Here is a 24,279-nt window from a genome sequence, read left to right as displayed (position 1 = left end):
CAATACCAGAAGCAAAAAGTAATGAACAGTGTCTAAAGGCAGCAGCCTGTACCTTATGTCTTTGTAACTCTTTCGTTTGCAGTGGGCCCTTTCTGTGCCTGTACCAGTGCCAACAACAACACATACTGGTGTTTGAGGACAATCAACGAGACCCACAACTTCCTGTTTTGTGAATTTGCTACTGGATTTTTGGAGTATTTTGATCTCAATACCGATCCGTATCAGGTACCGATCATAGAACAGCTCTAGAAATGCAGCATTGCTCCTTGCTGGTCACAAATTGCAATAGCACAGAATTGGTGCAGGATGTAGGTAAGGCCTAAATCACCAAACACAGAATGATTTGGCTTCTTTCCTGTTACAAATAAACCACACATATTCCATATATGAAAGTTACCAAACTACAGAGCAACAGTTACTAATAAGAACCCTTGTTTATTGCAGCTAATTAATGCAGTGAATACGCTGGATAGAGACGTTCTCAATCAACTGCACGTCCAGCTCATGGAGCTCAGAAGCTGCAAAGGGTATAAACAGTGCAATCCAAGAACCAGGAACATGGATCTGGGTAAGTGCCTCTCCTGTTGCTCTCAGAAACTCCCTAGAGGAAATGGGGCTCACTCTTACCATTATGAAACCATTATGTATCAGTCAAAAGGATTTTAATATTTATTTATACTAGTGATGTCCTGCAGAACCTGGGGGCTGCGTTGCTCAAATATTTGTATTTGTTCCATTTGTGTTACGTGATGTTTCTTAAATGAAGAATGATGGTAGAGGGAGGGGTATTGCTGAGACACAGGGGAAGGAGACGAGGAAGGAACAAAACTGATGAAAGAGGGACAGAATTCCCTAATAGCCACTTGCATCTTCATAGACTCGTTGCTCCTTGCTGGTCACAAATTGCAATAGCACAGAATTGGTGCAGGATGTAGGTAAGGCCTAAATCACCAAACACAGAATGATTTGGCTTCTTTCCTGTTACAAATAAACCACACATATTCCATGTATGAAAGTTACCAAACTACAGAGCAACAGTTACTAATAAGAACCCTTGTTTATTGCAGCTAATTAATGCAGTGAATACGCTGGATAGAGACGTTCTCAATCAACTGCACGTCCAGCTCATGGAGCTCAGAAGCTGCAAAGGGTATAAACAGTGCAATCCAAGAACCAGGAACATGGATCTGGGTAAGTGCCTCTCCTGTTGCTCTCAGAAACTCCCTAGAGGAAATGGGGCTCACTCTTACCATTATGAAACCATTATGTATCAGTCAAAAGGATTTTAGTATTTATTTATACTAGTGCTGTCCTGCAGAACCTGGGCGCTCTAATATTTGTATTTGTTCCATTTGTGTTATGTGATGTTTCTTAAATGAAGAATGGTGGTAGAGGGAGGGGTGTTGCTGAGACACAGGGGAAGGAGATGAGGAAGGAACAAAACTGATGAAGAAACCATTATGTATCAGTCAAAAGGATTTTAATATTTATTTATACTAGTGATGTCCTGCAGAACCTGGGGGCTGCGTTGCTCAAATATTTGTATTTGTTCCATTTGTGTTACGTGATGTTTCTTAAATGAAGAATGATGGTAGAGGGAGGGGTATTGCTGAGACACAGGGGAAGGAGACGAGGAAGGAACAAAACTGATGAAAGAGGGACAGAATTCCCTAATAGCCACTTGCATCTTCAGAAGTTCCTTCCAACCTGAGTTGTCCTATGAGTCTATGGAGTCCCTCTGGTCCAAACATCTGCTGAGTGCGGGGGCAGCTGCGAGGCCAGAGCAGGTTCCTCAGGGCTTTATCCACTCCCATCCTCCAAGGATGGAGACAGCACAACCTCTCTGGGCAGCTACTTTGGCAGCTGAGTTTCAGCCTTCCAACTGATGGCATGATTCCTAGAATTGCTTCTTTAGAGACAGTGTGGTCCCTGCAGCCTTGTGGTCAGCTGCCTTAACAATCACAGCAATTTCAAAAAGGCCAGTAGTGCTGAGGCTGCTGGGTTTTCCTGCCTGTGTTTCTGTGAGGCACCTGGGAAATAAAGCACATCTAAGGAGGGCTGCGTTGTGCCACCAAAAGACCTGCTCTTGTAACTACGGAGTCAAATTCCAAACAGCAAAACGGGCCTTTACTCTTGTTCTAGGTTGGTTTCATCCTTACATTTTCTCTGGATCTACTCAATGGATCTGATTTTTATACTACTTGTGATTCTTTTTAAATGTTTGATAGCAACCCAAAAAGTACAGTTACTTGTATTTCTTCTTTTTAAACTGCATTTCTTACACCCCTTAGTAAAATTAAGTTTACATAAGAAATGCTATTTTAAAAAAAATCGTAGCCTTTAGGGCTTGAAGCCACCCCACCCCCAAAACGCTGTTATTTGCCTGAGTCCACCAAACCCCAAATATTATTTTGCATCTTGGTACTTGTACCACACAGAGCTGTACGTTTTGAAATCAAAAGGTTTTGGTGTTTAAATACACCACTGAAGGACAGTAACAGAAGAGTTTCCGAGGTATCGTTCCCAATTTACAACCAGTTTTATCCAGACTAAGGGATTAAATACAAAACCAACAGCTCCAGTTACCATGGGTGGCAACACACACTCATCTGCTAAATTAAATACAAAACCAACAGCTCCAGTTACCATGGGTGGCAACACACATTCATCTACTATCCTTAGGGCTTTTTTTTAAATTAAGCCTCACCTGATATCTTGCTCTGTTGCAGGCAATGGTTGGTAACATTGTTCATTTTTCCTCATCTAGGACTTAAAGATGGAAGCTACGAGCAGTACAGGTAAATTTTTAACAAATAGTTAAATTATTATTCTTAAGTACTACCTTCCTGCTAAAGGAGTGTGGGATTTGGAAGCACATGGACAGACGCTGCCGGGAAGGGCATTTGTGAGATCTTTCTGTGCTGTTACTTTGAAACACTGGAGCTATTTCTATTTCAATGTTACAGCATGTTCTCATTTTTTAGTCAAAATTCAGGCTAAACTCTCTCCTTCCTCATCTTTCAGACTGTAGAGCTGGCGGGTTTCTTGGTGATGGTTAACTTTTTTCTCCTTTTGCTACTTGAAAATTAGGCAGTTTCAGCGTCGAAAGTGGCCAGATGTGAAGAGACCATCATCTGCCAAGTCACTGTGAGTTGGGAGCAGTTCACCAAAAGCATTAAGCTCTTGCTTACCTTCATCTCCTTCGCTTCTCTTCTTGCATGCAGCACCTTTTTTAACATCATCATCTATTCTCATGGAATGCTTAAGTGGGAAGTGCTCTAAATTATGCAAGAAAGACACTACTGCCATGGTTAGAGAGACCCACTGCTGGACAAAACCTCCTGGTGCATCTTTCTGGGAATCCAGGAGCATTAGGGTCAAGGCAGTTTCAAACTTGAGCAAAGGTGGATGCTCAGTTGAAGAAACCAGTTATGGTTAACGGCCAGTAAAAGTTAGAGATGATTATAGAGGTTTTATCTAAATTTAAACCAGTAGCAGGGACCTAGTGGTCTCTGGTGCCACCTGGAAAGAACAAAACTGATTGTAGTTTCTCAGCGAGAGTATCATGTATCTTCTTGCTATTTATCCAGCCACAGCCTCGTGTGCTGTGGGCAAAAAAAAGCAAGTTAAAACAGTAAGTAGACCACAAGACAGATCTGTGCATTTTGTTTTATCTAAGATGATTGCTTTTTGCTTACGTAACTGCCTTTTAAAACTTGAAGGCTATAATTCAGTTCTCAACAACCTGCCAGAGCCCAAAGGCGAGATACAAATGTAAAGACATGAGAAATAGTTACCTTGGCTCTGCCAGTTACTGTCTCTGTCTCCTGTTAAACACAGGGTTGAGGCTTGTTAAAAATCCTAAGGGGGTCCCAAATTGTGCAGTGAAAAACTATGTACAAGTACCTTACCAGGCAGGGTCTCGCATTCTCGACTCCTCTGAGGGGATTTACTTATTTAATGGTAATGTTTGACTGGCTTTAGAACCAAAATGAAGCAAGAATTAATGAGCTACAAGTTTTGTACAGGTTGAAGTTCAAACCCAGTTGGATTGTTTCTGTGAGACACCAGCTATATTGCTGTAGGTGGCCCACAGGGTTTCAGTTGTTCTTCCCTGCATGGAACCATTAAAAACGTATTTCTAACTACTTCCTACTAGAATGTTATACACTAAATCATGTTTGTTTTATTTTAAAGAGGACAACTGTGGGAAGGATGGGAGGGGTAACCTCCCCCAGCCGCTGCACCTCCATGAGGATACAAACTGGCCAGAACTTGAATCCATGTACAGACTAAATGAAAGACTTCAGAAGAATCTCACGTGAGCCTGGAGGAGTGGCTGAACTTTGAGGCTGAAATAGATAGAATGTTTGCACTGGTGAGTTACGTAGAAGCAGTGAAATTGTGGGAAAGGCTGTCAGAAATACAGGTCTCTGAAATCCACTATTGCACCTGCTTTTGCTTTGGATGATACCTCACCTGCTGCAAAGGCATCTCCCTTCAAAAGGACACCACTAACACTGCCCAGAGCTGAGGGGGAGGAGACGCAGCCGCAGCCCCCGGAGGGTCCCAGCCCGGCGGCACAGGGACAGCATCGCTCAGCTCCACTTCAGATGGCACGAGAAAAACCTCAAAGCCAAGTCTAACTCCAAAGCAAGACTGAGACAAGATGGACGCTTTTGCTTCTAACTGGGGTAAAGGTAATGGTGGAAAAGAACTTTTTAAGAGATTCAGGAACTGAAGCGAGCAGCGTTGAATATTCTCAACACCATCGTATTTCTCAGATTTCCCCTGAGGATACGGTTTAGTTCCACATCTATTTGTCCATCCATTTGACACCTCTAGGAAAATTAGAGAAATTATTGACTAACAGGACGCCAGATTTTTGGAGGGGTTGTGTAAATATTGATCAATATACTGTTTGAAAATAAATTCCTTCAGGTTGTGAAGAATTTTGTTAATAAAAAGAGTGGAATGCCCACACACCATTTCGCAAAACGTTACTTAATGTTGCATAGTACATTTCACAATTTATCCATTTTTAAAAGTACTGAAAATTTTCAGTAAATGTACATCTTAAATTTTAATGAAATCAGATTTGTATGAAGTTTTTTTATGTGGTAATATTATATTGTATGTTCAAAACCAAAACAACTCCTTTGAGAAAGCAGTATTTGCTTAGTAGTGTAACTTTTACATTTATTTTTAAAAAAGGCAGCTCCAAGAAGTTCAATACTTGTAGCCAATAAAGAACAATCTAGTTATAGCTCAGTCTACAAAAAAGTAGATGTTCTGAATGACAGTTACTGTTTAAAGGCTTTTAAAGGGAAAAAAACCATCATTTTACTACAGAAGCACAGTGTACAGAGCTGATTTGAGTATTTTCATAAGAACATTATTAAATGCATTGTAGTACAGGCACTAGCAGTGATATTTGTATTTATATTTTTTTCACATTAATCTGCTACCTGTTTCTAAGGCAGATGCAGGAGGAAGCTCGTGACAGACTCGACCAACTGTGGCCTTCACTCTTAACCAAGAGGTACTTCCTTCCAAAACACCAACTTCACTTGCACTCCTAGAAACAGAGTGTGACAATACATCACAGACCTTATTTCAGTGCCCTTCCAGATCTCGCACATTATGAAACCCAAGGAATTACTTCACAAGGGATAGAGGTCTCTGGGAGCACAACCCTTACTCCATAAATGTACTTTAACTTCTTGCCCTGTGCAGCTGAGGGAGGGAGGGCAGTGGGGTCTTTCACTGTACACAATATATAGTAAAATGAGGCTTGAGCTTCTATTTGTATCACACGTGAAAAAGACAAATACACTCCCCAACATTTTCTTGCAAATTTTTTTAAATTATGGAGTTAATACATGATTGTCTGTCTTAATTGAGCCACAGAGTTTGTTTACAACCTGGTAGAGATTTCATGCGTTACGAATAACACCTGCCAGATGATGAGATCTGGATTAATACAAATAGGTAAAAAATACTAAATTTAAACTTGCTGACAGAAACAGCTTTTTGCTGCTTTTCAGAGAAAGGCAGTAACTGCTTACCCTTCCCAGGGAGCACGGAGAAAGAATTTAGATTTAAAAAAACTTGTACTTACCTTTATTTTGTGTTCAGCCTGTAGTCTCCGACAGGGTGAGGCAGTGCCCGTCAGAACCCAGTGCTGCTGCTGCGGCGGCGGCGTTCCCGGTCGGAGGCCTGAGGAGTCAGCATCTCCCTCTGTACAGTGTTGAGCTGCAGGGTTTGTGTGTGACGCCAGAAGCAGCTGTTATTTTATAAAGGTAGGTCATGGCCAAGTTGTGGGGAAAGCTCCCACCTCTTCTCCTTGCGGCGCTGCTGAATTATTGTTGCTATTGAAGTCGAAAAAGACATAAATTCCACACCGTGTCAGTGCAGCTTTAGTTGCTAAATGGGTCTCACAGGTGGAAGGTCTAAGTTGTTACTCCCTTTGCTTTTACAGCCAACTAAAAAAAAAAATGTAAACCATTTTCTATACACAGCTTTACTCGGTAATAGCACAGGGTTTTCTCTGACCTTTCTGGGATATAGTCATCAGCCTTAAAGCATTAGACAGCTACTGCACTCCATCACCAAGTTCTGATTTTAAATAGAAACCTTTATTTACATTATTATTAACATCCAAACACAAAAATCAGAAGAGCAGTAATACCTTACAACCAACTCTTTTATAAATCAGTCCCCGTGATTTTTCTGTTCTGCGACATAAAGGTACAGGTATTTCAAGCAATACTTAATGTAAACTAAACTTAAATGCAATTCTCAATACTGTATGCCTTCTCCTGAGAATTTTTTAAAATATTGCTCTCAGAATTACATGGTTTCATACTTGCTGTATCATTCTGTCATCTGGTAGTCTGCACAGAAATTCTAAAATAAAACGTGTGCTAATTGGTACAACATTCAAATAGTTTTTCTCTTATGACTGAAAAATGGTCCTGATTTTCTAACTTAAAAAGCAGTATTTTAGACCAAGACTGGAAAAAAATACTACATATGAATTTTATAAAAACATGGTTTCTGTGATCAAAAGAGTAACAGAGAAGTAGCAAAATGCTGCTCGTTCTGCAGCAGCGATGGGAGGTGGCTGTATTCGCTCATTGTTCTCTTACCAGTGAGAAATGTTACACAGGTGGTTTTTTAAAAACATTCAGAGAAATCTGCTGCTAAAGAACCAAACCAGCATTGGTGGAGATGTTAACTGTCAGCAGATTTCAAGGTCAGTTTTATTTACTGCAGCAGGTAAGATTTTCTAACTCGATGCAGCGTTTAGGATCAGTGCTGCCAAGAGAGATGTCATTGATGCATTTAAAAAATGCCCCCCTCCCCCTGTAATCAAGTTTAAACTAAAAATCTTTGGATTCAGCAAAAAAGTAAGTACTGGAAAGCTCCAACATTCTAAACACAGATGAGAAAATGATGATCTTTTATAACATCAGTCAGGTACCAGTTATACATAGATGTATAAATAGAATCACTCATTTTAAAAAAATTAAAAGGGCACAATGTATAAAGTAGTAGATATCTAAGAGCTCACCTAATGAAAGCAACCAGGGTTTGTAGTTTCCATCAATATAATGAACAACTACAAAAATATAAAGATTGTTCTACTCTGATTTGATATAAAAAGCAAGGGATTGTTGCCTTTCAGCTTCAGTAGGCAGCACTTACACAACAAATAGGTATGTTCTAAGAAATAAAAAAGAAGATAAAAGTTCTTTAGGCTTTTAAAAGTTTTGCATTAAAAACACACATGAATTGGAGTGGAGGTTTGAAATAAATACTATCACCTTGTCTAGATACTCAGTACTAATGGGAGAGATGGGGTTGCATAAAGTAGATCGACTGAATCTACATTCCCTTTGGGACACGACTGGCTGTATGCTAAGGATCAACCTCTTCAGAATATTTCTAGTTAAAGTTATTTCTATTAAAATGGAAGATCACTGAATATTCCGAACAATAAAACCACCTCTTGCTGACAGTACCAAGAAGAAGCAATCAAGAACACAGACTATTTTTTTCTTTACTCACTTGGGAGAAGTCAGTTTTCCATTACACAGTGAACGACAGAACAAAAGCACCACACGTCTTAAACACTGCGGGGTCAGCCCTTATGGAAGGGCAGAGGTTTGACTCCTGCAACTGCCTGCAACTGGAAAAACTGCAAAGGGGTCTTCATTTCAAGGAACCAAAATAGAGAGCAGGGGGGAAACACCTACCAGCAAATAATAGGAATAAATTTGTAACCAGACTTAAATACTGATATGAGAGAAACCTGCTTAGAAAATACATTCATTACTATTAGAACAGTCCAATGAGGTGCAAACATTTGGTTAAAGTGTGGCTTAATATCCTTAAAGGTTTCTGGATGTCATGTAACAACAAATACTTTGCAACAGACAAACTTCTTTCTTTGAAGAACATTTAAAGTTTGTTAAAATTGACCAAAAAAGACACAATCCAGATTCATCAACTGAAAAGGCAACACATTATAGAAAGACACGACCGTGATGACAAGTCATAACATGGTACAATGCAGAGTCTTTTTTGTCAAATTGCCTTATGTAAAAAGAAATGTAACAAAGTGCTCACAGGTGGAGAAAGCATTTAACAACTGGTCTTTTATAAAAAGCTATGTTAAAGATGTAAAAATAAATGAAGTGTTGAAGACCAAAGAAGAGAAATATGTGGGCCAAAGTCACCCAGCTTCAAAGTCATTAAATTTAATTAAAAAAAAATTCTATTTGGACCTCAACTACACTGAGTTTACAGAAATCAATTTTGTTAAATATTTAGCTTCACAAACTCTGCAAAAATGAGTTAGTGACCTACAAAAGTCATATATATAATACATTATCTTAAAGATCATATTTACAAAATTCACAAAAAGACTGCAAAATTCTGATTCAGACTGCAGTGCCTTGCCTTGAGTTTTCTGAAGTTATTTTCAAAAAAGATGAAAGATTATTGCTCTAATTTCCACACACAGAAAACATTACATTATGCAGTCTTTTCAAATAATTCTTAAGAGATTGTGTTTGAGAAGGAACATGAGTACACCCTACCTTCATATTAAGTCCTTATCAAAGATATTGCATTAATCCATTATATAGTCTTTTATAAAGTGCACTCAGCTGCACATCAATATGTAAATATTAGTCATAATTGTGTTTAAATAATTTAAATTCATTATTCTCTCTTTTTACCCCTTGGATTCGACGGACAGGATTTTGGAGGAGTATGTGCCAATTCATTTTGCACTGCTACTTTGCTTGGGAAATCCTGACTCTGGGGGTAAGAGATTAAAAGCAGCATTTATATTCAGGAATTAATATAAAATAGTCAAGGCTAGGAACTACATTCTCTGTCAGATATTCTTACTAGAGAAATCAGAAAATTCTTATCACCGTGACTTCTCCAGGCACTTTTGTCTGCCTGTAGTTAAAGGGCTTTGGGTAGTGGCAGTGGATAGATGAGGTGTGCCCAGAACACCTGGAGCCACCCATCAGACCCACTAATGCCATTGCCAAATTCACATTGCTACAGGCAGAGCGCCAAAAATATTTATGACCTTTTTGTACACCACAATATACAGTAATACAGAGACTGCTTCTACTAAAATGGGTTCTGTTGGGTTTTTGTTAGGTTTTGTTTTTTCCTCTGAATGACATAACTTAGGACATCATGGTGATTAACAAGAAAAATCACTTATTTCTGTAAGGCCAGTACGAGTTGCCGTGAAGAATGCGGAGCTTTCCTTTATATCTAGTGCATCGTTAATACAGCGCATTCTTGTTTGAAGATGTGGTTCTAGGTGTCAGCAGTATTTCTGTTGAAGAAAAGAAGAAATAATCATCAGAGAAAATAAAAAAATACCTTTGCTGAAAAAGCTGGTCAACATACTGCGTTTTGAAGAGGAAAGTACTGACAGTCAGCTTCTAAGCAGGAGATAACATCTGCTTTGAAGATAAATTTGTAGAAAAGAAACACTGTCCAAGAATTTCCTAAACATGTTATTTGGGTATTTTTGCTTGTGACATGAGGGTTTAGAAAATCTGACATTTTCTCTTCATTTTCCCCTCTTTATAAAAGACATCAAAGTCCCCCAATACCTTACTTATCCTCCAGAAGTTCTCCGATTATTTTGGCCGCTTCCTTAGGTACTTTAGACAAAATTTCACGAGGAGCTTTCTACTTGAATAAATTTATCTCAGTGTTACATTGCTCATCCCTTGGCATTTAGTGGAAAGATTACAGCAAAAGTGTATTTAGTATTCCAGCCCTCTCTGCAGTGCCTGTTAGTAGCTCATTTTCCCCTTAAATAACGGGCCTAGGTTTTCCACAGTTCTTGCTATCCATACACAAGCTACCATAAGGTATTACAAGGTTAAGTACCATCATCAGCCTCTGCCAGAAGGAGGACACTGTGCTACCAGGATTCTTGGTCTCACTCATGAGAGCTATTAAATAAAATCTTCTACATCTGCTGAAGATGCCTTTCACATTCTCTGTGTTTTGCTCTGTGGGGTTTTTCCAGGCTCAGAAGTATTTAAGCATCCTTTGAGCAGTTTAAGTCTTGATCCTACCTATGATACTTCAAAGTCAACAGCTAATCAAAGCACACAGCTTGGGTTTATCATGGATTTGAGTTAAGTATCATCAAAAATAAGATGTCTCTTGGGACATACAGACAGTAGGCCCACAGATATAAATATAAACAGGATAACTGAGAACAGGATTGTGCCAGAGTAATGGCTTAAAGCAAATTGTACTCAATGGAAAAAGGAGTCGACAGTTCTTTTCATCACATTTTACATTTAACTTACCTGGTCTGGACCCATGGGCATCCCTGACATAGGCATGGTGTTAATATTCATCTGCCCAAGATGGCCAGTGCTGCCGTTCATGTGCATCATGCTGTAGGCTGCGGGGTTGCCTTGATGGCTGAACTGCTGCTGGGGGAAAGAACTGAAGCACAAAAGGACAAGTGAAATTACCTTCCAAGGAATTTACACGTTGATATATTGCCTTCCCTGCACCAGCTGTCAACATGTGAAAGATAAAATTACTTTTGCGTTACTTTTTTCTACCAACTATCTGTTTAATGTAGAAACAAATTTCCCTCCTAAAAGGAATTTTGAATTTTTAGATACACCCAGAATTACGTGTGTGCATTTCCTATTGTAACCTTTTGAAGGCTTCTGTTAGGGCCGTACCGTCCATTGTAATACTACTCTGAATTTCTCTATTTCCCCCCTGCAAGTTATTTTCTGAGTATTCAAAGACTCAATGTTGCTTCAAGTTACAAAGACTGCAGAGGTCCAATATGAATAAATGAGCTAAGTGTAAGTGACATTTAATCAGTCTACTTCCTAAACCAGAGCAGGATCAAGGACAATGTAGACATTGGGAGATTATTTTCCCCTCTTATAACCTCTTTTCCTGCTACAAGCTATTTAATGTAGCTCCACATTCTGACAAAATGAAAGACAATTTTTGACCTATAGGTTCTAACTGAGAAGATCACCTGCTCCTGGCCATGCTTCCCGAGGGCCAGCCCTTCATCTCAGGGGACTGGTACATGGCTGCTGTCTGAGGGTGCTGCATCATCGCATTCTGGGAGGGTCCCATTCTTGATGACATCATTGGGTTGGGAGGGCTCGATACTCTGCTGTACGCAGGATCAGGCTGTTGGCTTATTCCTTAAAAGACAAAGGACAGACAAGATATTTCAGTTATCATCACCCAGTACTTTTAGTTTATCTTCTTGCAGTGATGAGAAGGGAAAGTCATGCTTTTTTGTAGAAGTATTTTTCAGAACGATTGATATTTACGTAGTTCGGGTTAATAACGAATGAAGACAGGGAAAAGAAAACCAGACAGACAAAACCAAAAATGTTAGCACTAGTACCATAATTAGGTGGGTAAGGGAATTGCTGCGGAGCAACTTGAGCCATTGGAGGGCCTGTCAGAGCACTGTCCATGCTTCCTGAGGCAGTCACGTTTGGTGGTGGACTGAAGGCCTGAGGTTGCTGTTGCTGCTGCATCATCATTGCCATCCTCTGTTGTCTAAAATGATGACTTATTAGCTCCCTGTTACGTTGAGCCACCATTTGAGCATTAAGAAAACCTTGCTGCTATCCCCCAAAGAAAAGAAAAATCATATTAGAAAACACTTTTACAAATGAAATCATGTTTTCAGTCAAACCACCTACACTCTAACTCCAAGACCCAGCATATCCATGAACAGAACAGAAAGTTGAGAAAACCCACAGCACAAATATCATCAAAATATCAGGCAAAGGTTTTCATTGAGTTGTCATTACTGCTAAACAAATGATAAAGTAGATTATCTGTCACATCCTACAGGGAAAAAACTATTGGCACACTATATTGATAGCACAATCTAAGGAATAAATCCCTCTGAAATCTCATGAATAAGAGAGGTTAAAAAAAACCCCCCTTTTTTTAATTGAAAAAAAAAAAAAACCAAACCAGAACAAAAAGGAATGCTCTAGAACCATGAAAGGTCAGAATTCTAAACAGACATGTAAAAGATGTGTCTAAAAACTCCCGTTTGAGGTGGCTAGTGCAATAATTACTTACCTGTGATCCCACCTGTGGCTGCATAACTGGTCTCATCACTGAGGTATTAGCACTGACTGGATTCTCCATTTTCATCTCAAGCGCTTGACGAGTCTGATTCATAAACTTGAAAAAAGACATTTTAGCACTATTAGCTTGAAAATACCAGTATCTGAACAAAGGAATGGCAACTCCTCCAAAAACATTCTTTACAAACCTCTCAAATCCTAAAGTGCAATGGTTGAATTTTGCAGCATTTGATGTACCTGAAGTAGCAAACTATTTGGTTAAAGCAGCCTAAACACACACAGGAGGAAAACCCCTCCAGATAGTGCAGAACTAACTGGCTTTTTTTTCTTCCCTCACAATTAGCACTTTTTAAGAATGAATATATAGCAGACTGTATTTGTTCCAAATCATGTTTTGGGGAGAAGGGCACAACCACTTGCTTTGCTTAAAATCATAAAATTCTGTCTCCTTTCCTCTCCATCACAAAACCCCAAAGCCATACAGACTGAATCAGTGTCACAGACCAACCAGGAGAGCCCACAGTATTTCCCAGGGATTAAACACTGCCATTCCTGTCACCCAGCACTATCTCAATTTCCAAGTTCCATTTGTGCATTGTATTTGATATCAGGACTGTGCTTTACAGTGACGAAATCATGGGGCTCTTTTTAAGCAGTGCTTTCAACCCAGGGTTGAGATCTATGTGGCTGTATCTACTCTCTCATACTTCACCCTAAGAAAATACCTAAAATGACATCAAATCAATAAATGAGAAAGCAAACCCGTATTTCAATAAGCCCAAATTAGAAAACACAATGAAGAAGAAGTAACATTTGGTTACAGGAGACACACAGCTGTCCATTTAATGCTATCAGTGACATTCAGAGTAAGTACTAAATGCTAACATGGATAAAGGGATCATCCAGAGCTACATCATACAAGAGTACTGTTTTAAGTAGCAATAAAGTTGTGCACTGCAGGAACTGATCCAATCTTTAGCTCAAGAGGCTGATGAAGGAGAAACCCTTGTCTTAATAAAGGTTCTTTCACTCCAACAGCCGTTGGGCACTCAGTGTGAAAAGCACTGCCAAAATGAAAGATCCGTCCTTGCAATCATCTGCTGTAACATCAATTTTCATATTCGTGAAGCAACACAATTCAGTGTGCACCTTATTCCATTCTGAAACAAGAAGAAAGTGTAAATGCAGGAGCAAAAGATTACCTGCTGCCCCTGAAGCCTCTGCTGGAGCTGCATGCGGAGCTGCTTTGGTGTATTGGTTCGAGGTCTCATCACATTTGCTCTAGGATGCATGCTTTGAAGTGGAAAATTGCTCTGCTGGCTCATCTGATTCATCACTGAATTAAAGGTTGGCTGTTGTCCCTGAATGTTACTAAAACTTCCTGGCATTGCTGCCCCTTGCCCTTGATAAGGCTGACCATATAACGAAGGCTTCTGGTCAAGCATAACTGAAGATTCCTGACCTTGAAATGAATCTTGTTTGGGTTCCAAAGCTTGTCCCTTCAACAGATACAAAAGTGTTTTCACTAGCAGTGTATTCTTAAAGTAGGAATTCCGAAAGAAACAATAAAGCTAACACAGCATACAACTACTCATAGTTTCTTGGGTAGAACATAGCATGGACGGATTACTATTAGTTTTGTCTCCAGACAAATGAAATAGCAAAAGTTATTATTAATAATTTTTTTAATCAGTTCTGATGCACACTGTTTACACAGGCAGACCAGTATTGTTATTCACACCCTTCTGCGCTTTTAAACTGCTCCTTGTACAAATGACAGTGTGATTTTGTGGGCTTTAGCAAGTTCAAATTATTCCTAGAATTTCTTTTTCCTATTTGCTGGCCATGCAAATTCAAGCTAGAACTGGAGGAGATTGAAGTGTCCTATTCACTAACACATCACTGCCAGGCAAATATTTCACAACCCAAACTCCGTCGACAATAGTTTACTAAAGAAACCCAACTAAATTCTCTGCTTATAGAATTGTAATGATTTACAACCCCCAAAAAAATCTCTATACCAAGGCATACTACAATAAAGTTTGATAAGAAACTGCCATTTTATGTTTTTGTAAGGCACAAGAAATTTAATCAATACTGAGCTTCTCCAACGAGAATGACTCCTTAACGTAGATGCTTCCAAAGGCAGATTTAGGAAAATGAAGACAAGGAAGTGAGGAGACAGAAGGAGTGAGGCAGCCCTCTTCACTTTCTTTACATGTAACAAAATAATACAGGTTTCTGGAAAATAAATGGCGAAAATCTCTGTTTACTTACTTGGTTTACAAGATCAGGAATTCCTAATGCTCTATCAATTTCTTCCAGACCTGTGACATCGGTGTTACTCAGCAAGGTGTGCAGCTGATCCAACAGTGCCCTTTCATCAGTCTGGCCTTCCATACTTGGTGCCGGACACAAGAGGTCATCCAAAGAGTTTCTAACTAATTGTCTGTAAATATAAAAACATTACAACCATTATGGACTATGAAGGCATATACATAGTTTTTATATAATATTTTGACCTGGAGATGATGAAGTACTATTATCAATCAGAGGACCAAAGTAAGACTTAAGAATTTAAGTCCCAAATTTAGGTCCTAAAATGTCAGATCAACTGCCATGTATCCCTGAACACACATAAATCCCGTTTTCTCCTGGTTTCTGCACGTACCATAGAGACATGATTTCAGTTTTTCCCACCTCTTTTCTCTGTGCCTCACAACACAAGGATTGATTGATTTTGTTGGCAATGCCTTCTGTGGAGCTGGGTTAAAAGATACCCAGTGTCATACCAGCAGCAGAAATGGAAACAGATTCTGACTCCAATCTGTTATCCCCACTGTATACGCTACACTAATTTTTTTCCCAGGTCTTAAATTCTTCTGACAAACAGCAAACAGTTATATTTAAACTTATCTTAAAACCTTCCCCAGTTCTACCTGTTTTGTGAACCCCGTGATGCTTGGTCCATGGAGAGCATGTTGTCAGGCCACGATCCCGGCTGGTTAGCTGGTCCTGGCTGTCCATAGGGATTCCCCCCCATGCCAATGTTCATCTCATTTGGCCCTGCAAGGGAAAACATTTGTGTGTTTCTTAAAAACAAATGGTGTCACCTTGCTCTCCCAGTGTTCACATAAAGGATTGTGAATGATCACACAAACTGTCAGGCAGGTTCATGAGCTTTCCATTAGCATGTTTTAAAGTGCATACATACATAAACTCACACAAGATCATTTCAGAAATATAACAGACCACAGATTCAAATTGACAGTGATCTACAGCTGCTACCTTGTTAGAGCAGAATTGCTATTTCTAATCCTTAAGCCCCTAAAAATGGAACTTGAAAGACACAGTAACTTTACATCCAAAAAGCTATGAGTTCATAAAATCTGGGTAGTAGCTAATATACATTGTCATAGTGACAGCATCAACATTTGGGATTTTAAATTCCAAAACAGGTGAAAACCAAAAGAAACAGAAGGTACGTAACATGTTACATTTTACTTGTTGGGACTATGGCCTTCCTTCTGCCTATTCAGAGACATACAGCACTACACAGTAGAGTTTGTGTCCATCCCATAGTTCCCAATATTTGTGGGAATCACCTAGCTGTAATGATTCCAAGGAATCTAAGCTGAGGAATTTTGACTCAGTTAAGACTGAACAAATTTCTTCCTGATTAACCTTATATCCACATGTAACGTTGAAATAGTAGGTCTGTCTAAGAGAACTGGCAATAGCCCTGGTAGCCTTCCATGATAAGAAAGGCAAAAAGGAATGTTGTTGTCTACTTTGGCTCTTGAGCTCTTGTCTTGGCACATGAGACAGCACATGGTTCTAGGCTACATCTTTGTTAGAGATATCAAACAGACAAGTTACTATTCTACCAAATCCAAGAAGACCCTGATGATGAATGTGTACTAAGGAACCAGTGAGACTGTGCTGAGTAGGACAATAAAAAGTAAAGCACTTACTCATGTGAAGCATTTGCTGCTGCAGCACGGGCCGTGTCCCGGGTATGCTGTTGGAGCGCACGGGCAGCCCGGGCACGGAGCCTCCCACCGAGGGCCTGGGGAGGGACGCGCTGAACTCGGGTCCTGCTCTCAGCATCGAAGCAGAACTTGTCGGTTCCAACCTGCTCACCTTTGAATTTGGCAAACCCCAGTCTCCTGCCTGATGCTGATTCATGGCTACATTTCTGTTGGGAGCACTTGCTGTAACGAAGAGCACAAAATACAGTAACTTTTCATCTAGAATACATTACATATTTTGGTTTTAGAATTCTTTTCGGGGGGCGTTGTTTTGTTTTACCAACAAGCCCATCTGCCAGAGACAGAGCAATTCACTGAACTCGTACAAAGGCATCTAAAGCTTACCAAATGAAGTTCTAAATCATCAAACTATATTAATCTAAATATATTTTAAAATATTAATGGCTGACTGTTGTCGTGACCTGCTTTTGCTTCTGTTTACCAAAAACATGTTAAATTCAAAACTTGAAATAGTAAAAAAGAATTAACTACTAAACAAAAGTAAAGTACTAGTAATAATACACAGATAGTAAACAGCCATGTTCTTATAATTTTAAGCAGGAATAATAATTACAAAGTATTTATATGCTGATGGCAAAATAAATACTCTTTAACGTTAAGGTTTCTACTAACCAAAATCTGTATTATAATCTTGCAACAATTTTTAAATAAAAGCTTTTTCCTTTACAATGAGGCCTATTTGTACGCAACAAACCTAGATTTGCTCCAAAATTTTCCTGGCTTTCAATCATTCTTGGACTTCCACCCATCAGGTTTTGCTTTTGTAACATGGAGAAGGCATTGACATTCCTCACTGGAGCACTTGAGCCCACGGGGCTGTCTAAAGACATGGCTCTGGTGAAGGGCGGGCGAGTCGTCGGCACGGACTGGGGACTCCTCACACCTGTTGAAGAATTAAAGGATGCATGCAACTGTATGTTTTAAATAGAAAGTACCATTAATGAACTAAAAAAAAGAAGTCTGATGTATTTATGGACACATATATTTGACCTTAAACAAGCCAGGAATAGCTATTTTGCTCATGTTCTTACTACACAAATCACATTTTGAGTACGTAGACCCTTTTACAGAAAAAGCCAAATGCAGTTCCCTTTGGACCTAACCATTAAAAGGTACTACACAAATCACATTTTGAGTACGTAGAACCTTTTTCAGAAAAAGCCAAACGCAGTTCCCTTTGGACCTAACTATTAAAAGTTTCATTTTAATTTAAGTTCTGTAATGGTCTATGTTTTTAACATTTTGAAACACGCTGGTAATACAGACTCCTTGATACATATGAGTGGACTGCCCAGCCTTTGGACAATTCTGACACGGAGACAGAAACAGGTCAGATGGTTCTGAACAAGTTGAATCCAGACGCAGCGTGTTCCTGAGCACAGTGTGCTCCGTGGACTGATTAACCCAGAAATCACTGTGCTCCAATAGTGTCAGTGGCCTTATGTGTTCTTGTACCTGCTTCTACATTTTTTGTGATCCATGTTTCACCTCCTTAGGTTGCCCTATATATCAAAACACAACTAATGTTACAAAAGGAAGTGACAACTGCAGTGGCACTGGTCTGTTAGAAGGTTATCTTTGCCTCCTACTCAGCTTCCTACTAAGGAAGGACATTCAATGGCAAGGAGGGCTACTGATAAGAATTTGCTGGCCATTAGATGTTTTCACACAGAGTAAGTAGAAAATCAAAAGCTTGTCACCCGTTCTGTATTATTTCCCCAGTCATCTCTAAAGAAAAAAAAAAAATCTCAATTTTAATTTACAACTCACAGAACATTTTTCCTGATGTCTTGCCTCTGAGCAAACTACATTAGACAAACCCAGAAGAAACCATAAAATAAGGAACTGAAGTTAACATTATTCATTGTGTATATAGTAGAGGGGAGCTGCCAAGACAGCTAAGAGTTTACATAACAGCCTAGGAAAGCGTAATTAGCCATTTTGCATTACATTTGTCTTTGAAAATACAGGAGATCAAGAAAGTATTCTCTAAGGATCTGAGGATGTATTATGTTTACATCGGGTTAGAAGAACACCCTAATTTTAAAACCAAAGAGAAATTAGATTAAATTCCTTACCCAATAGGGCATTTCCTTGAAATAATGCTTGCTTTGTTCCAAGGTTATTTCCATTTGCAGACATAGCGTTATTGTAAAACTCGGAACTAGTCAGATCACCCAGAATTGCATCCAAATTATCCAAGTCTCCACTCATCTGAAAAAGACACAGTAAAACACCAAGGTTATGTACTATCATATGGCTATCCTTCAGCTCTTATTTTAACTCCTCACTAATCTTAAAAGATATCACTGGGAGACAAATGTTTTAGTTCACTGACTGTACCTTGGGCTATCTTTCCGTTTCCTAAGAACTTCAGATATCACTTAGCTACTTCTTTTTAGAGTATTTTGCTTGTCTAATTTTGAGAATTAGGAAAAACTGGAGGTACACATATATAAAACAAAAAGCACCTTTAAATATAAACATTGCAGTCATCACAAATTACAAAGACAAAAACACTAATGAAAGCAAACAATGTCAAGAATGTGTAGCATTCAGTGATAAATGATGTATTTGTCATAACACAAAAAGCCTAATTTGATCACCGGTAAACACAACATATGAAAAGTACCCACAGGTTTTTCTAGTCAATTGGAGCCCTAACATTCTTTAAAAATTTGTCTTTAAATCAGATGCAGTTTTAACAGAAAAAGAATAGCACATATAGTGGACACACATCTTCACAAAGCAAGCTTCTCTGAATATGTTAATTAGGCTTCAGAAGCAGATACCAAAACTATGCATTGGGTACTATTACACAGTTGTGACTTTTTCATAAGTAGTACTCAAAAAAATGTTATAAGGTGTTTCATTTATAGCCAGCCATTAGCTAATATAAAAATTGTGCAGTTATTTTTTTATTTACATAGTTATTACTGGCTTGGGAAATTCAAGTTCTAAGATATCAACATGTTTTCAGTAAACTCTGCCATACTGAGCAATGTTATTTACTTTGTGGCAGTTCCAAATGTGACTTAGGACCTAAATACAACAGAAATATTTTCTACACTGTATAATTTCAATAATAGCTGTCCCTAACAAGTGTACTGCTGCTTTCAAAAGAGCTGTTCCTTGGTTATATAGTTTACTTTATTGTGACATTTCTTGGAATCTCAACTTTGGAAAGACTGAAACAAATAAATATGCATGTATTTATTTGAATGCTGAACATACATGTATTTCCTCCATTTAAGGAAAAAAAAGAGTGCTAGAACCAATGATTGAACTAAAACCAATCTATAGCTACTTTAAATATTACACATTTTTCTGTATTGTTTATATTTTCAAAACAAAATCATGTTTTACCTTTTGCTATTGTACTGCAAATTACAGAGGCAGTTACAGCTCCGCTTCCTAATAAGCCATAAACATAAACATACGGTATGTGAAATAGCAGATGTTAAAGATCCGATTTTAAGGAATAATTTGTAAATATACACTACCTTAATCATACCATAACTTGATAACATTAGTCCAGGACATCAGTACAGCACATTTGGTTACATACGTATCCTGTAGTTCTCTTTGTGCTTTTTCAGTTACAATAAAACCATTTGCCCAGAACTTTCTTCGAAATGTTTACACACACATACTAAAAAGAGCGTTCTATATTTAGCCATTCACTGTAATAACAAAATATTGGTTTTTTCCCTCTACCATCATTGTACATTATACTGTACCTCCTCCGCTGGTTCCGTTTTTATTTTCATCTCCTTCTCTTGACTGGAAGTAGGAATTGTAGAACTACTGCACTGTCCCATCTTATTATCCACGCTTTCTACTTTAGGCTTCAACTCTTTGGAAAGCGGGTCCTTAACATCATCTTTATCTAACAGGTATCTTAGTAAAGCGTTGTTTTCCTTCTTCTTTGGGCTCAGTTGTTCCTGTTTGACAGTGCCTTCTCCACAGGGGGCTGTATTACTAGCGTCATGGTACGTGTCTTTACCAGTAGCTTCAGCTGTGATCTTGGCTACCTCTGCAGGAGAATTACCATTCTGCAGCAATTTGTGTAAAATCCGATGCTTCTCTTGCAGGAGCGACCCGTGCATGTTTGAGGAGGAAGATACCCCCCCAGATGTTGATGAGGAAACTCCTGAAGGACTGGTAACATTGGTAGAAGATTCTTTGCAATTTGAGTCTAAAGGTGAGTTTGATGCTGTAGAATGGCCTCTTTCATCTGAAGAACACGTGAGTAGCTGAAGCAGTTTTTTATGCCCTTTGCTTTCAGATGGTCCTCTCTGACTTTCAGGTGTCTCCAGATTTCCCTCTTTACTGTCTTTTTCACTAAGGAGATCCCTGCTGTTTGACTGGCAGATGGAACTTTCCACCTGGTTTTGTTCACAATATAAACCAGAGGGGCTTTTGGAGTCCTGGGTACTGGTTTTATTCTGCTGAGCTATACTCATATTTGGGGAATTATCCAATTTTGGACCTGGTGAAGAAAGTGTTGACAAAAGGGAAGTTCCGACACCCTCACTTATGGCTTGAAGAGCACTCAGAGAACTGCTGGAGAACGTGCTGTTGCCAGTGTTGCTGGCAGAGCCCATTGGAGAGTGCATACCTGTATCACACGACAGAAATCAAACTTATTAGACTACGGTACTGTCTGTAACTACTTTTCCTTTGGATTATGTATGACTGCCACATTGAGTTAATTATTTTAAAATACATTTTTACCATGAAATTCAGTATACTACATTTAAGTAACATATATAAGGTCATATAGGAATTTTTAAAAGGATGAGAGAGAGAATTCAGATAAAAGCATGAAAACATAGTTTAAAAAACCCAACCAACCAACCAAAAAGAACTTACAGCAAAAATAAAATACCTGTAACTGGAGAAAACTGGTGTGAACTCATTTTTGGACTCCCTCGATTCCTAGGAGATATCATTAGATTCTGTTGGTTGGAAGTTAAACCAGGACTACCATGTGGTGGGCTACTGATGTTTAACCCGTAACTGTTGTTCGGATAAGCAGAGGACTGCATTCCGGGTCCGGAGTTCACAGGCCCCATATTACCAGGGCCTCCATATCGAGTGCTGCTGAGCTGCCCCACTGCACTGGGGTCTCCCATGCCATAGCTCCTGTTCTGCACTGGCATCCCTTGGCCAGGTGACATGTTCATCAGGCCACCAACAGAATTGGTGTTTCCAGCCACTGGTGTTCTGATGTTTTGCCCAACTGAATTAGCATTTGGCCGATATCCATTTTGTTCTCTGTAAGTTCAACAACATCCCCAGAAACCCCAAGAAAACAAATTAAAACCTCATTTGGAATCAAGTGCCACAAACACAGAATAACATCATTAAATAATTTTCCAAATATTTTTTCAAGAAGAGATGTGAGAATACAAACTTCCACAAAAGCCGTGCCACTCATTTATTCATTACAGAAGTGCTTGGCCCTTTAGGTGATTTGAGTTTTAAGTACATACACAGTATCACCCCTTCAAAGGGCTTTCATCAACAGTCATTAGTCAGATTTATCAGTTTAAACATCTTCTTCCTTTTACTCCCTTCCTGAGTGAATGCATGACACCATTCTGCTGTGCACACTAATGATGCCCTGAACCATCTCAGCTACTCATTTTTCAGCATCTGGAGGCACTTTAATGCCAGAAGCAGACAGATTCCCTCCAGAGTGGCATTTCAATTATTCTTGTAATCAACAAGAACAGGTCAAGGGAAATGCAATTTAAGGTACATTTAACTTTGAGTCATCAACGATGCATCTGAGAGGGTTTTGTTGTCTTTTTAATTGGTCTGCAATTAAAAAGAGTAAGATAAAGCATGTTACTGAGCATTTCTATTTTCAGTGTTTCATCCTTATAAATGTTAACCCAAAAAAATAATGAATACATACTACAGGCTCCATGCAGGAAAGGAGGGGAAGAAACCTCTCTTCTGAGTGTGACTGTCTTTCTGCCACACATTTAAGTTGGGCTTGTCAGTGTTAGGTTAACACAGTTATTTCTATGCTATGCAACTCTGCTTCCCAAGTTATTCCCCCTCTGTTTGAGTTTTAACAAGATAAAATATTGTGGTATACTTTTTTTTCCAGGTATCTTCAAGGTCAGATATATTTGTAACAGCTATGACTCTTAAATGACAAAGAGATACCACTGATTTCACCTTTGAAGAAAGTGGGTAGAGACAAATCCATGGCGGTCATTAGTTACAGGATTTCGAAATAGTTTACTCTTTGTTTGCGCTGTCACTATCGTACCATCGGCCAAAGAAAACCGATACAATGGGGTTTCAGCATGACCTTGTGTATAAGCTGTAAAAGAGATAAACAAATACAATTCATATTTAAAACCCAAGAATTATTAATATGCACTCTACAGATTTTTAACAGATTACCCTTCATTTGCTCAAGATTTAAAAAAAAAAAAAAAAAAAAAAAAAAACCTCCATTATCCGTTCCTCAGCCTTTATTCTGGCTCTTTGTTCTTCCTTTAATTTTTCCATGCATTCTTCCAGCTCCAACTATCATAACACAGATAAACCATCATGAAATTTATCACAAAATTACCCTTCCTTTGCCAAAAATTTAAAAAAAAAAAAAAAAAAAAAAGAGACACACATAATACTTCCTTTCGGTAAAAGGAAGTATTCCACATTTTCTCCTACATTTGTAGAGGGAAGATAAAAGCAAACAAGATTATTTTTATGCTGCAGTATTTTATGCTCCCTGTGCGCAGCTGGCAAAGTTTTACATTTGTTACCAGACTGCAAAAGCTAGGTTAATAGGTTTCCCTGGCCTCTCCTTTGGGAGAAGGACTAATCAACACTTAAATACTAATTGCGCTAAAATATACAGGTAATTAATATGGAACAGAAATGAAACTTGGAAGTATTTTATGTTTAAAAGTTCAACTTCAATCAAAAAATTTGTAGAAACCATTGCTTTTAATCTGAGCTCCAGATTTCTTGTTAATTTAGGATTTATTTAACCAGTGAAGTTGAAGAACTTCCAATGGAATGGAAAATTCATTTTCTGCCAGTATGAGTTTCTCTTTATTTAATGTCTCCTCTACCTGAATTACATTGTGAATCCTTCAAAAAGACTAGAGTTTAAAAAACTTAGAAAGTGTCATCTCTCTTACTGAAGACAGAGGCTGTACTTCACTTTATCTGTCAAGGTTATCGAATTAGCATTACAAAATACCTAACACTGGAACATTGACAATATTTGAAACTCTTCTGTCTCGAATACGAAAAAGGCATCAGCACAACGTTACCACTTTTAGTGAGCTACCCTTTTAACAAAAGAAAGGATGAATTAAAATAAAAAGAAGTCAAACTAATGTTAATCAAAGGTAACAAGCTAATAATAATTAAGGATTACATGTTATTACAGAAATACAGCTGTCATTGTCATTGCTAGACCGATCTGGAGAAAAGCAGATTACTTCAGGCTCTAAGATCATGTATCTGATATTTTCCATGGAAATTGTCAAGAGACACATTAGAAAAACCAAGTAACTTCCATCAGAATTCTTATT

General features: G+C 38.6%; 2 protein-coding genes across 13 annotated transcripts in view; one reads left to right on the top strand and one right to left on the bottom strand.

Moving 5' to 3' along the window:
• SULF2 (sulfatase 2) overlaps positions 1-6,939 on the top strand; it is a 153,149-nt gene extending 146,210 nt beyond the window's left edge. For 4 of the 5 annotated variants that reach the window (XM_014943713.1, XM_014943715.1, XM_014943714.1 and 1 more), the window contains exons 18-22: positions 83-225; positions 445-568; positions 2,768-2,798; positions 3,091-3,147; positions 4,198-6,939. In XM_014943713.1, coding sequence (XP_014799199.1) covers positions 83-225; positions 445-568; positions 2,768-2,798; positions 3,091-3,147; positions 4,198-4,228 — 386 coding nt within the window. In that variant the 3' untranslated portion in view covers positions 4,229-6,939. The remainder of the gene's footprint in view (positions 1-82; positions 226-444; positions 569-2,767; positions 2,799-3,090; positions 3,148-4,197) is intronic. The other variant, XM_014943717.1, reaches the window with a different exon arrangement.
• NCOA3 (nuclear receptor coactivator 3) overlaps positions 6,620-24,279 on the bottom strand; it is a 79,897-nt gene continuing 62,237 nt past the window's right edge. For 4 of the 8 annotated variants that reach the window (XM_014943704.1, XM_014943707.1, XM_014943706.1 and 1 more), the window contains 14 exons: positions 22,904-23,051; positions 21,600-21,988; positions 20,449-21,329; positions 18,787-18,922; positions 17,403-17,591; positions 16,631-16,870; positions 15,596-15,722; positions 14,934-15,105; positions 13,859-14,155; positions 12,649-12,753; positions 11,954-12,179; positions 11,570-11,744; positions 10,869-11,010; positions 6,620-9,871 (listed from right to left, as the gene is read on the bottom strand). In XM_014943704.1, the coding sequence (XP_014799190.1) occupies positions 9,860-9,871; positions 10,869-11,010; positions 11,570-11,744; positions 11,954-12,179; positions 12,649-12,753; positions 13,859-14,155; positions 14,934-15,105; positions 15,596-15,722; positions 16,631-16,870; positions 17,403-17,591; positions 18,787-18,922; positions 20,449-21,329; positions 21,600-21,988; positions 22,904-23,051 (3,239 nt within the window). In that variant the 3' untranslated portion in view covers positions 6,620-9,859. Of the gene's footprint in view, positions 9,872-10,868; positions 11,011-11,569; positions 11,745-11,953; positions 12,180-12,648; positions 12,754-13,858; positions 14,156-14,933; positions 15,106-15,595; positions 15,723-16,630; positions 16,871-17,402; positions 17,592-18,786; positions 18,923-20,448; positions 21,330-21,599; positions 21,989-22,903; positions 23,052-24,279 lie in introns of those variants that run through there. The other 4 variants (XM_014943709.1, XM_014943710.1, XM_014943711.1 and 1 more) reach the window with 4 other exon arrangements.

Source organism: Calidris pugnax, unplaced genomic scaffold (genome assembly GCF_001431845.1).
Source record: "Calidris pugnax isolate Ruff unplaced genomic scaffold, ASM143184v1 scaffold118, whole genome shotgun sequence".
In the NCBI taxonomy this organism is placed as follows: Eukaryota; Metazoa; Chordata; class Aves; order Charadriiformes; family Scolopacidae; genus Calidris; species Calidris pugnax.
The sequence above is the reverse complement of the archived record's forward strand: the minus strand, read 5'-3'. Positions and strand labels throughout refer to the sequence as shown.